This window comes from Pungitius pungitius, chromosome 3 (genome assembly GCF_949316345.1).
Source record: "Pungitius pungitius chromosome 3, fPunPun2.1, whole genome shotgun sequence".
NCBI lineage: Eukaryota > Metazoa > Chordata > Actinopteri > Perciformes > Gasterosteidae > Pungitius > Pungitius pungitius.
Genome location: NC_084902.1, coordinates 2,048,478 through 2,062,234, shown reverse-complemented (window position 1 = coordinate 2,062,234; position 13,757 = coordinate 2,048,478). Strand labels below are relative to the sequence as shown.

The following is a 13,757-nucleotide window of genomic DNA, read 5'->3' as shown; positions in this document are numbered from 1 at the left end:
GGCTCTATAAAAAACCCACAACAGAGAACTGTGGACAGTTAGCTTCCTGTGCCATGGCGTCCCTGACCTCCTCCAGCCGCAGGTCCTCCTCGTCGTACCGCTCGTCCTCCCGCTTCAGCTCCTCCAGCTCCTACCGCTCGGAGGGGGGGTCGCTGGGGGGGTCGTCCGAGGCTCTGGATCCGCTCTTCGAGCCCTTTCTGGACTCGGCCGATCACTCCGGTCTGTTTAGAGAGGAGAGCCCTGGGGGGGGGGTCGTTTTGACCCCCTTCAGCAGGCAGAGTCGGTCCTCCTGCGGACTCACTGGTAAGGAAACCCCCCCCCCTCCCCGGAAGCATGATGAAGAGAAATTAAAAATCAGGCGGGTTCTTGAATTTCAGGAGGAGTTTGGCAAGTTTCTTAATTTTAACTTTTGGATAAATGCATGATGTCTTTGGTATTGTTTATATGGTGAGAAAGTGAAAGTAATACTAATAATAACCTTTATTGCTTAATTTTCTACAGTATGTAGAAAAACATTCAAAAATATAAACCCAAAAAATTACTTTTACAGAAGAATGATTGGATGAAAGTGTTCATTTTGCACTTATAAGTACAATTTACATAATTGACCCGGATGAATAAGAACCTTTAAAACAGGCTGCACATGCTACCTTCACGGCACCAACATGTAGATTCAATACATATTACAAAATGTATTTTATTTCAAAAAATTAGTGCTGTTAATAGATTAAAATAAATCAACAAATTAATTGCATCCTGAAATTCATTAAATGCGATTAATGGCGATTAAGGAATGTTGTTGTTAATGAATGTTTGTTTTTCTTTTAGACTAAAGACTAAATCTTTAAAATAATAAGTAATCACTTTAGAAAATGTGTATTTTAGACAGTTGTTTAATTGTTAATGTTAAACACCAAACTACACACCTTTGATCATCTTGGAGACAGAATTCCACCTGGTGGAACATTCATTCACATTCATACATTTAACTGTAACATAACATTCAACTCTTCTTGCTGGACAAGTAGAAATCTCCTCTCTTGTCCCTCTGAAGCTCCCGTAGGCGGCGCTGTGGCGGGCCGGCAGAGCGGCACCGGCGTCCGATGCCAGGGGGACACTTACTACATGTCAGCTGACGTCAGCCAGTTTGAGCCACACGACGTGGTGCTGATGGCCTTCAACCACCAGGTGGTCATCCACGCACAGAAGGTGTGTGTGTGTGTGTGTGGTTGTTGTTGTTGTTGTTGTACAGCTAAGCATAGGGGATCACACACACATAGATTGATCTGCAGCATTAAAACAAAACACCTTTAAATCCTTTTATTAATTACATTCATATTTAATTTCACAATGAATGAGAGTTAAGAATTAAACAAACTGTATCAAATCCAACTCAGTCATGGGGGGGGTCTCTCTCTTGGGAGAATGGAGGGGGGGGGATCATCCTACAACAAGTGTTCAGCTTGCGTCTCTTTTTGACCTTTTGACCTTTCATCCTCAGGTTCTGGACGATGGGAGCGTCAGCGACACGTTCAGCCACACGTCCCTGTTCCCGGAGGACATGGACCCGTTGTCGGTGGGAGGGACCCTCGACCCCGACGGCACCCTGGTGGTGAGCGTCCGCCGGACCCCCGCTCCGGAGCCCGTGCGTAGCCCCGCCTACCGCAGCGAGGCCCGCCTTTGACTGGCCTCTCAGCTAATGCTAACCATTAATTCTGATTTTGGTGACCTCTGACCTTTTGTCCGACGGCACGGTCTGCTCCCTTTGTTATTTGCCATTGAAACCCTCTGGATGAGCTGAGTTTAGCATCTTTTAACGCGTTGTAACCCTGTACTTTTTCATATTCATCGTGTTTCTATATTTTTTGTGTCATCTTAACTGCAGATACATGTTGCACAGGCTCAAATGTTACCTCAAATATGAAAAGTAAAAACAAGTCAAATCTATTCTATTCAAATCAAAGGACCAGTGAGTGACAATGATCTAATAACTCCACTGTTTGCCCGTTACATGCGTGTACTTTGATGTTTCCTCGTGCGATGCGTCATTGCTGCAGAGAACTCGGGCCCTCGTAGAGATGACACCCACCGGGTCAGAGTTCTTTATTCTAGCAGCACCTTTATTTAATATTCACCTGAAGGACAGATGGCACTCTGCTCCAGTCTAACCTCATTCACCGTGCAACAGATTAACAGATACATTTCTGTTCAAGTTGTGCATGTTTCAGGTGAAATCTGAGTGATGCGTTTCATTTGTTGCTCTACAGAAAGTGTGTCCTTAGCTCATTGCTGGCAATAAAATGCAGCTCAAAATGTCTGAGTCATCGATTTATTTCAGTTGGATCCGGCCGAGGCGAAAAAGCAGAGATGGAAGGTCAAATGCATGCAACTTCATTTTAAAAGCATTGTGCATGTAGAGAAGGGATAAACGTCATCTTTGGTAGTTTCAATTGAAGGGTATAAATATGATAATTTAAAGTTGTATTGAGTGTAGAGGGGACAAAACAAGCTCATTTCAACCTGAATGTGGCATCAGCGTGTTTGCTTCCCCTCTGGGAGACGGAACACGAAAACAACACTCCAGGTGCTTTCCAGCTGTCACTGGGGGGGGGGGGGGGGAGTCATTAAAACACAAAGAAATCTTCAACAAAACCACTGTTTGTTAAAATCGCTTTTATTCATCCCTGAAATACAAAACAATAGTTCATTTTGCTCCTTTTTTTAAAGTTAAACACCAAACCGTGTTTAACTTAATCATATTCATGACAGAAAAATAAAAAAATAATCACTTTGTGGCCCAGTGCTCCTCACACACGCACACAGGTGTTTTTACACTTTTCAGGTTTCTTTAAAAAAATAAGGCATTCATGTCATTGATTAAAATTTACAGTTACAAAGTGAGATGAAGAAAGGCGACAGCGTTAAAAAGCCCCTACATCCCATTCACAAACAATTCAATCATCAATTAAATTATTAAATTCTGATTTCATACTATAGGAGTTATGTTAAATATATTAATCTGTGCCTCTCCCTCGTTGAAAGTCACACACAAAGCCAAGCGGAAGACGGCGTGCCGTTTTATCCCCCCCCCCCCTCCTCCCCTCCATGCCATGCGTGGTTTAAGGCAACAGAACACAGGTCAGGTGGAACCAAGAGGAGCGTCTCCAAAGGACGGAGGTCAGTAGTAGAAGGAGGAGACTCCAAGGAGTCGATGAGGAGCCTCGGGCTTCATGCTGCACATGAATTATTGAATACACAGTACTTATACCTTATCGTCATGTCGGAAGACCCGCGCAGCCATCAATCATTATTTTTCTGCACCACCAGATGCGGTCAGTCGCAGCGATAACGCTGTTATGATTTGGAGGTTTAAGAAGGGGGGTCGGGTGGGGGAGGGGGGATTCTTCATTTTCTATAGAGGGTTTTTACTACACTTTAAATGCACTGAATCATCAGTTCAAGCTGCTTTCTGTGCAATAATCGAGCACACCCTGATGCTGCATCTATGGACCATTACATCATGTATCATATAGGGTTGGTGGGGGGAGGGGGGAGTGTATGGAGGTAAGCTAACACGCTGATCAGATTAGATATTGAGATAAGCAGAAATAAATAGCCGCCATCTTGTCCCCCACAAAGAAAAGAGCGTGCTAGATTGTGTGAAGAGAAGACAAGCTGACGTACAATGAAGAAGAACCCCCCCCCCCCCCCCCAACGTCCAGCGTTACAGACAAAGACTAGGGTGACGTTCCAGTAAACCGTTAGTTGGAAATAAAACCATTTTAGCTGGAAGAGAAATGCGGTGTCTAATGGCAGTAAAAAAAAAGCGCCACTAGCTAACGTTGCTAACGTTGCTAAGGTTGCTACGGTTGCTAGCGTTGCTAACGTCGCTTCTCATTTTCTACGTTTCATTGAGAGTGGAAGACTTGTTTCAAAGAGGAAGAAGCTGCAAAGTTTTGATCTTAACCCCCAAAAGCTCAGCGACATCTGCTAAAAACAAATAATCTTAAATAATAACAAAAAAAAACATTTCAAACCACCCAGTCCTTTGATTCGACCCCCCCCCCCCCAAAAAAACACAATTTAATCCACATTCACTCTGCTGTATGTTTCCCGACGGTGAAAACGATCTTTAGTCAGTGGTGCCCCCCTGGAGGAGAGCACTGGTGGGTCCACAAAGCAAGTTGGAGACGAGGAGAAGAGACAAGGAGAGGAGACGAGGAGTCACAAAGAGGCTAGCAGGAGGACTCTTTCCAGAATGAAATATTGATCCTACAGCTCTGAGGATTCTTGCAGTTCTCGTTGGCTCTGGGAGATTAAACATCTCATCTTCTCCGCCTCCTTCGCGCCCCCCCGCCCCCGCCCCCGACCGCCCTCACTGGGAGTTCTCGTTGGACTCGGAGGGGTCGTGGTCTCGGTGAAGCGACATGCGATCCCACAGCTTGTGGAGCTCGGTGGCCTCGATCTCGCACCCGCTGGTGCCGCTTTCCCGGAAGCTGGCCAGAGCAGGACGCACCATCGCCCCCTTCACCGCCATGGAGCCCTCGATGGCTTTTCGAAGCTGATTGGGGGGCAAAAACCACAGAGATTTAGAGAACTTACCAACTGCCGGATCAGTTATTATATATTATTAAATCTAACAAGATGTGATCGGAGTCCGACAGTTGAACGTTCCCTACTCACATTACGTAAAAATGACCTTTTTACTGGAGGAACTGAAAGAATTCAATGAGCATTTTTGTCAAAAATAAGTGATAGTTGATGCACTCAGTGCTGGTATCTACATACATTCATACACGTATATATAAATATACATATTCCTTAACCTAACTCATTCGTTTTGGACGTCTAAATCCAACTTCCGGTGAAGAATGGCGGCGAGTCGCCTCTCTTTTTTCAGTAAAGGTTGTGTTTTTGTGTCTGAATTGAACCGTCCAGCCATTCTCTAACACACACACGGATGTTTCTTCAGAAGGCATCTGGGACATGGTGAGTCCTGATCTAAAGATATTTAGAGTTCTTAAGTGGAAACCTGTAACCGAGCACACGATCGTCAAATGCAATTTAAAGGACGAGGTTCTGAGACGAGCAACGCCGTCCATCCAACCAATCATCCAACTATTGAACCATCCAAACGTTACTTTTAGCCGTTTCTTTAACCTTTATTGTCTTAAGCCAACCATTTGAACCATTTACTGTTGACTGTTACATCTTTTCAGAACACGCCAGACCTCAGCGAAGGTGTTTTTCGTCCCGTCCCTCTCTCTTCTCGGCTATTCTATCATTCGGGCGAATGATTTGGTTTCTCCGGATCCTTCATTGAACGGAATATTCATATTAACAGCGTGTCAGTGAGACAGAGGCTCTTTCTTTTGTTTCGTCAGCTGGTGCAACGCAGAGCAAAGACGCCTAAATGTCAGGAACAGGAAAACAGAGTCAATCCTCCTTCCATTTCCTGACCAATTCAGAAAGATCACTTTCTATTTTTTCCACAGCTGATTGGGAGGCAGGAGAGTAATGGAAAGAGAAGAGGAGGGGGGGGGCAAGCAGAAAGACAATAGATAGACTAAAGGCTGCTTGCTATTGCTGTCTCTGTCACCGAGCGAGGACGACGTCTAAACGCCTTCGTGAGCGTGATGATCCGTCGCAGCGGTTTCACAAAACGATGACGGTCACGACTTCGTCGAACGGAAGCTTTGAGATGCACAGTAACAACATCAGAAGAGCTCTCAGCTGTTCTCATCTCCCAGCCCCCGGGGAGGGGGTGTGGCACACAGTGTCTCGAGATGGTTACCTCCTTGAGGGACACCACCCCGATGAGGCGCCCCATGCTAGTGACGAAGGCGTGGTCGAGGCCCAGGAGGGAGAACATGGTGTGCGTCTGCAGGGGGACAAAGGGGGGGTGGGGGGAAAGGGGGGGGGTGGGGGGGGGTTAGAAACAATCTGCTGCTTCACAGGAGATTTGATGAATATTGGGATAAAACCAGAAAACTCTCCTTGATGGAAGAACCTGTCTGAGGAGACGAAGCTCCCAGAATCTGAAATCTCTTTAAAACCAGATTTTTCATGTGTGCTTTTCCATTCTACCAATTTATATTATTATTATTTATATCACTATCACTTCATTTCTTCTTTATTTAATGCGTAAATTGAGAAGGTTTAAATCAGTTAGTCTTGCTTTAGTTGAACTTCATGTCGTTATATTGTCTCGTTTCCTCCGTCAAAGCACTTCTTTAAAGGTGCTTTGTGAATAAATTATAATCATTATTATTGCACGGCTCAGCAGGGGTGTACATGGACCTCTACGTGTCGAGCTGAGTCCGCCATAATGACTGACTGCACATTAACCTGTGAAAGAAATAATTAATTTATATGTGAACCAAAAATCCCCCAAAACAGTGCTAAAATGTTGGTGAGGATGTGATTTCATGTTTTTATTTGAAGCTTAAATAATTGGAAATGGGGTCCAGCATGTTCCCATGAATACGTGAGGCACCATCCTTCCCCTGCGGTTCTTTCTCTTGCGATGACTCGATTCCATTAAAGTTTCATCTAATCTGGTCTCCGTCATTAGAGGTGCTGGAGAACGGCTGCTGAAAGCCAACGGAGCGAGAGATCGAGACCTGCAGCGGCACATTGGAAAGGCTGCAGGACGGATGCCAACCGGACTTTAGGGACTTCAGTTAGCTTGGATGCGTTTCAGATGTCCCTTTTGGCGAAGCACAAAGTCACTAATCACCTGGTGTGATCCGTCAAAGGGTTTCCCTCCACAGGAGGACGAGGCAGCGTCTCTGGAGACAAGAGTCCGCTCACCTCCAGCTCCCTCACATCCATTAAGAAGCAATCCGCTGATGCAAAGTGCCTTTTAGAACCCATTGAGCATCCGTGAGAGACGAGAATCTCACCCCCCAGTTAATGAAAAAATATTAATCTAATATGTGGGTTTCTTGTGGCAAATAGACTGAGTTCCAATGGAGATAAATGGACATTTCTTTAGTAGCCTTCATTCAGTCCCTTGCTAAGAGGACTTCTGAAGCTCACTAATTGCCGTTTGTAATATCTCATTCATGTACTAAATGTTGTGCGTCTTAAGAGAGTTAAATGTCCCGATCATGTGAGTTTTAAACGAGACAAAACGTGTTCGGCTGGTGGCTGAAGCTTCATTCTCACAGAACATCTGCAGGAAGAGCCCCACGGAAACCCAGGAGAGCAAACTGTATCCAGACCCAGAGAGGAACACACACACACACACACACCTTGATAAAGGGTGGCGACGAGCGGTGTTTAATATGCTGGAGGAGGTTGTGCGTGGTATTGGCTTTTGGAAGTGTGCAGTGGAGGAGGAGAGCCAGATGGAGCGGTGCAGGATCCCTCTCTTAAATGTTTAAAGCGTGTTCACACAGAGCGAGAGAGAGAGAGGCATTGAATGGGTGATATAAGGGTGCTGTCACAGCTCTGTGTGTGTGTGTGTGTGTGTGTGTGATGGAGGTGAGTGAGCTTCTTTCCTTATTCTGCACTTCCTCTCAGGAGGGGAGCGTTTAGTTTAGTTTAGTGTGGATTCTCTTGTTTGAACACCTGACCCGTTACATATTCATTTCATTTGTATTCAATTGTTTTTTAGACTTGTCCAGTTTGTTGGCTTGTAGAAGTTTTTTGTGTATTTAACGTTAGAACTTTGTGACTTTATATTTTCTTGTGCATAGTTTTTATTGTAAATTTTGTCTAAATGCCTTTAAAATGATATGTAAAGCACTTGAGATATAGTATAGTAAAGTAAACAGTAACTGAATCAACGAGTGCTGATGGAACTATTCCCATAATAACATTTTTGTGTACCAGGAATCACCATAAAATCTGAGAGGGTAACCCTAAACACACACACACACTCAAACACACGCACACACAAAAGAGGTTGATGAACATCTGCATTTGCAATCAGACCTTATGCATGGACATGCGCTCCACCAGCTGGAAGGGGGCGGGGTCAATCTTGCAGTTGCTGAAGTTGACCTGCTCATCAAGCTGCTGCTCCTCCCACTCTGCGATCTGACAAGAAACGCGACAGAGTTTCAGAACTTCCTTCCTTATTTTTGACTTTGCGAGCAACAGATGTCTGTTGGCTATTATTATTAGCACACTGTGATAAATCCCCCCCCCCCCTCCATGAACGGCCTGGGCAGCGTGTTGAACGACTGCATAAATCCCCCCACCCACGAAGCGAGAAGCAACGACACGGCGGACGTGTGAGAGGTGAACGGGAGGGGTTGGGGGGGGGGAGGGGGCGGGCTGACAAGACAGGAAATGAGAGGGGCTGTTGATAGATGAATTATGGATGATGTCATATCCAAAAATATAAGGCTCCGGGGTAATCGGCCCGTCTGGATATTGAGGAAATGTGAAAAGGTCTGTTCTGTCATCAGGTGTAAGACGAGAGTCCAGTGAGACAAACGCATATCAAACATTTAGGTTTGTGTGACCTCGTTTACTCATGTCTGATTAACGTGGTCAAAAAGCACGATGACAGAACATCATCTGGGAAAAGTTTAACAGGAATTAGCAGAGAACGAAGCAACGGTTTCATGACGTCAGGTGAGGCCTCTCAGGGGGGAGAAAGGTCCAACAGGGACACCGCCTGGATTCAAACGCTGATCCTACATTTCCCAAAAAACAACTTGTTAGTGTCGCACACCGTTTGTAACAAAAAGTGTAAAGAGCCCATTACAATGTTCACTGAGGGGATATATATATACAGAGAGAAGTAGTCATTTTCTCATAGACGTCTATGGGACCAGAGGAGTCGCCCACTGGTGGCCAGGAGAGAGAATGCAGCTTTAACTCATGAATGCCGTCCTTCTTACCTCTCCAATCGTCATGTCGTCCTCCACATCCACGTCGTCCTGGAGACAAGAAGCAACAGGACACAAAGACATTCAGTGAACACAGTCAACGCGGTGAAATGAGGAAACCCACAAACACACGGGCTGTAAAAACAGGTACACAAACGATGCAACACAACGATGATGTCCACTTAACGACGACACACAACCATGCATCACCCATTGTGTGACTACACAAAGAGTACAGTCCATCTAGTGAGCGTGGAGCTCGCTACCGGGGGGGGGGGGGATGAATATGTGTGAGAAAATGGTACCGTAGGGTGTGTGCATGTGTGTGTTTAAATGGCTGTGAAATATGACTTAGTCATGTGCTTGGGTGCACATACGTACCACATACGTACCACATACGTGTGCGCTAAAGAGAGAGAGAGAGAGAGAAAGGCAGAGTGAGTGTGACCTGGGGGCTGATGGTAGGGGGGGGGGGTCCCTCAGCTCATTTGTCCTCAATCGCCGCGGTGGCCGACCTGTCGGTAACCCTGGCAACTGTTGCCGCGGGGTAAAAAGAGGTATCCTGCTGTAGCATCATGCAAGCTGGAGGCCAAACGTGCCCGGGCTCGATGAGACAGAACAAACGCACACGTGTAAATGCAAAATAGATGCTTTCAAATAGATTAGCTGTTCTATTAAAGGAGGCATGTTATGAAGTTTCCACTTGGGTGGGTCTTCTACACGTTAATGTGGCTGTCTGCATGTCTACCAACCCCCAAACGCCGGAGAAAAACACCTGTTTTACGGTTGCTGTAATAAATTAATACAAGAGAGCAAACCTCTGCCTCTGGATACATGAGGTAAAGCAGACGTGTGTGTGTGTGTGTGTGTGTGAGTGTGTGAGTGTTGACATTTGGCTGCATTGTTCACTGCGCTGTTTTCCTGACAAGACAAAGATTAGAAAGGTCCGTTGCCCCCCCCCCGCTCTCATCCTTCAGCTATCCATCTTTCCATCAGTGGCAACCATCCAAGACCAGGTCAGTGGGGAACACACACACACACACACACACACACACACACACACACGCACAGACTGCTGTATCATGCACACTCGATGGTGGAAACATAGATGAAAAAGAAAGGGAGCGCCCCCCCCCCCCTCCCACTGGGATCTTTCCCCATTGAGCTCACGGTGGATAGAAGGGTATCGGCTTTCTTTACACCGTCGATGTCTCCTGAAGAGGAAGGCCGAGCATCTCCGCCTGCTGTCGATAATCACAAGTCCCTCCTTCAACTTCTGTGAACACGTTTTACTGTTGCTGCCAAACCCATTTAAAATTTAAAAACAATTAAAAAAACAATGTTGTAGCCGTCCGAATCGACTCGTTGGTCTGATTGGTCGAGGCGTGAGGAGTGAGACTGATTTTTGTGACAGTCGGGTCACCATAAGAGGCTGCATTCAGGTGCAGTGGGGCCTTTGAGCTAAATGCTAACATGCTCACGATGCTAGTGCTAGCAGGTTAATGTTTAAGCTAACATGGCAAAAGAGGAGCTGGTGGGATCATCATTAGCTTGGAAGGCATTTATGAATTAAGTGTTGAGACCTGATGAGGGCGCAGATGAAACGGAGATCAAAGGTTCTACAGTTCATCCAAGGGGGACCATGCACATCCACATCCGTGTTTACTGGACAACCGTCCGAATGTTTTTGACGTAAGGAAAAGGAGGTCATCCTAGTCCTAGTAGTTTGAGATTCAGGAAAAAGATGGCGTCATCGGTCTGTCCACAGGTCGTCTCTCAGACGTGACTAAACACACCTCATTCATATTTTCATTCTCATTCTAAAACGGTGCAAAAGGGAAACACTGCGGCGATAATGACTAATCCCTCGTGTGCAGACAATTAACTGCAGATTTCTGTGTCGCTGCTTATAGCCTTTAAATTCTATTACTGCCTTATTTGTGTATCCGATTAGATTACAGACTTAATGCAAATGTGAAAAAACATCATTAAAGACTTGGTGCAAACTACTGCGGCGCAATAAAGAGGAAACGTCCTCAAAGGCTTTTAGGGAAAGTTGGCTAATGGCGATGAATCTTAAACGACCGATAATTAGTGGGAAAAAACAAAGAAACTGCACAAGTTTTTCCGCCGATTTAAACCCGGATTCGTCACACAGTCCGATATCCGGCGACCGATCCGCCATGTTCCCCAGAACGTCTGAAATGACTTCATCCCGTCCCCTGAACGCTCTCCCATCAGATAACCAAAGGACGTTTTTAATGGAGTCTGCGCTCTTTCTTCTATAACTTAGAACTTTCTCGTCCCTGAACTCACTGTGAACACTTGACCCCAATAAACTTAATAATCCAAATGAACACAAAGATGTCTTGCTATGTAGGACCTTGACATAAAGTTCCCTCTATTGTATTCTTTGCCCTTAACAAATCAGGCCTTTTTCAGTCTGACAGATGAACCCCGACCTTCTGCTGCTCTGCTGGAACCCAGAACCGCTCGTCCTCTCCGACCCGACGGTTTCACACAGGAAGTCACTGCGTCCTCTCCCATCGCCTCATGTCTATAGAGCGCCATCGTTTAGGCACAAAGATGCACCATTTGATAAATTCTCAGTTGGTCATAAGTTATGAAAACGTCCCATTATCTCTTTAACTCTTCACTTCTTGCAGGGACCAGTTTGTTTGCTGCAATCAAGTTTCCACTTTGTAAACATGTAATTATTACATTACATTAATTGATTACATACATTAATGTAATGTTATTATAAAACGACTGAAAACTGGTGCATTTTTCTAAAAACTATCGCACTGTAACCATTTGTCAGCTGATGTCCTGAAATTGTTTGCAGCTTGATGCGATCGCCTCGGCAGACGAGTCCCCAGATGTCTCAGCGACTTGGCTCATTATCTCCACTAAATTCTGCAGTTATTTTTCATAATAAGGCTGAATAATAACAATGAAATAAACCTAACGAATGAGGGAAAAGATCAAATCATTCTTAACTCCAGTCTAGTCCATTAAAATGAAAAAAGGTTCAACGACTTTCTTCTCCCCTCTGGACTTTTTTCCTCATTTGTTGAGGCGACAAAAACGTTAATGTGACTCATCTTTCCTCTTTTGCATCGTGTGTGAGTGTTTTTTGTGCACGTTCCTATGCAAGAGTGCACGTCAAGAAGCCCTCCCCCCCCAACGATCTAAAGAGACAGCGAGAGAAGAACTCACTCATCTCTCATAAGGAGAGAGAGGCCAGAAGCCCCCAAAATCAGAGCCACAAACCTTGATGAATAAAGCATGAAGGCCGGAATGGAGGAAAATAACAAGAAAAACAGCGAGGAGAGAGCGGCGACATCATCGCTCTGCAACAGACTGCTGATGTCACTTACCCCTGCATCAATATCTCACAGTCTGGATGGAAGGAGAGGAGGTGTGGGGGGGGGGGGTTGGGGAGGAGTGTGAGAGAGGAGCTGGAAGGAAATGAGGGGGGCTATAACTCGATATCCCTCGACAGCGCCCCCAGGGTGTTAATAATGACCGTTGACCGTTTGGGATCACGAATAAATCACTGGTGGCGACAGACGGACGAAGGATCGAAGTGTGTAAAACGTCCCTGTGCCGCCCAATTGTTGCCCTCCGTCTCTAATCAGGCGCTTGTGTTCATTGATTGACATGAAGGGATGCGCCCCCCCAATAGCTCCCCGGGGCTCTCCATGCATCATCATTTGATCCGAGCGGCTGCTGGAACAATGTCATTCTAATACCTGTCGGTTCCTAATGGAGAGACACGAGGCTCCTGTCTGGGTACAAACCCAGAGGAACACGCCCCTTTGACATCAGCCCCCCCCACCCACAGGGATTAGGACGGATGGGATGGGGTCCAGGGACATGGCCCGTCCTGGTGAGGCCGTCACTGATTGGACGACTCTGGGGGGACACGGCTGTCTAATGGACAGCACGGCATGCTGGGAGGATGAACAGCCTCGTCCTCGTGGACCGCTCCACCACAACGGCAAAAAACACGTCTGAAGTTAATTAAAAACTGGTAGTCATTAAGTGGTTAAACAGGTCTAAATAACTGGTAAATAATAAAGTTGTAATGTCTTGTGTTTTCTAGTTAGTATCTACTTTTTAAAACTGTGCATTTTCTACATTCAAAAAGCTTCACGTAATGTAAAATATCCCTCACTTCTCAATATTAAATAACCACCATACAAAATAAGTCCTTTTATGTGCTTTAAAGCTCGTTTCAGGCATTTCTCTCCTGCAGAACCTTTTTTGGATTCTTCAACTAGGAGCAGCTAAATTCAGCAAACCGCTAGAAGGTCCAATTGAGAAGCTCGCTGTAGGAGTCACTCATTTGCAGTCGTGGTGTTTCGGTTGTTGAGTGGTCGCCGTAACCTCTACTGACCAATGAGAGGAGGTTAAGATGGATGGACGCCCCGGCCAATCACGTAAGCAGCTGGAGGCAGTGACAGGTCAGTGGGCGGGGTTACAGGCTGCACAAGGAGGAGGATTAGGCCTGAAATGGAATGGCGGCGGATAGACGGCTGATTGGCTGATGGACCTGTTGCCGGGCAGGTTCCAGTGATTCGGGTAGCCCCCGATCGGTGGCTCTTACCACTACGGATATCCGGACTCGTTTGGAGGGCTTCCTGAGCTCAGGAGACGTGGGGCTCTCCACGTTGTTGTTTTTCTTTTCTGGACAACCAGAGAGAAGCACACAACGTTATCGAGACCCGCAACTGTACTTTGGCTTTGCAAAAAAAAGTCCTTGCAACGCCAATTTTGGGTGACCAAACCTCATTGCAGCTGTGGGGGAACAATTTTTATTGAAAAAGTATTTCTAGGAAAGGAGCCGAAAGCAGAGTGGTGCAGGAGGGAAGAGAAAGGCTTTTATATTGAGACTCACTGTGTGTG

The 13,757-nt window shown here is 45.9% G+C and overlaps 2 protein-coding genes across 2 annotated transcripts in view; one reads left to right on the top strand and one right to left on the bottom strand.

Annotated features, from left to right (window-relative positions):
* Window positions 1-53: 53 nt before the first annotated feature.
* Window positions 54-1,684, top strand: LOC119195467 (heat shock protein beta-7-like). The gene is made up of 3 exons (XM_037450447.2): window positions 54-303; window positions 1,055-1,209; window positions 1,502-1,684. The coding sequence occupies exons 1-3, from the start codon at window positions 54-56 to the stop codon at window positions 1,682-1,684; spliced, it is 588 nt and encodes a 195-aa protein (XP_037306344.2).
* Window positions 1,685-4,375: 2,691 nt separating this feature from the next.
* The window catches only part of LOC119195541 (chloride channel protein 2-like), a 34,732-nt gene continuing 25,350 nt past the window's right edge, over window positions 4,376-13,757 (bottom strand). Inside the window, exons 20-23 of the mRNA XM_062561626.1 lie at window positions 8,859-8,897; window positions 7,942-8,046; window positions 5,795-5,881; window positions 4,376-4,561 (exon numbers count right to left, since the gene is read on the bottom strand). Coding sequence (XP_062417610.1) covers window positions 4,376-4,561; window positions 5,795-5,881; window positions 7,942-8,046; window positions 8,859-8,897 — 417 coding nt within the window. The remainder of the gene's footprint in view (window positions 4,562-5,794; window positions 5,882-7,941; window positions 8,047-8,858; window positions 8,898-13,757) is intronic.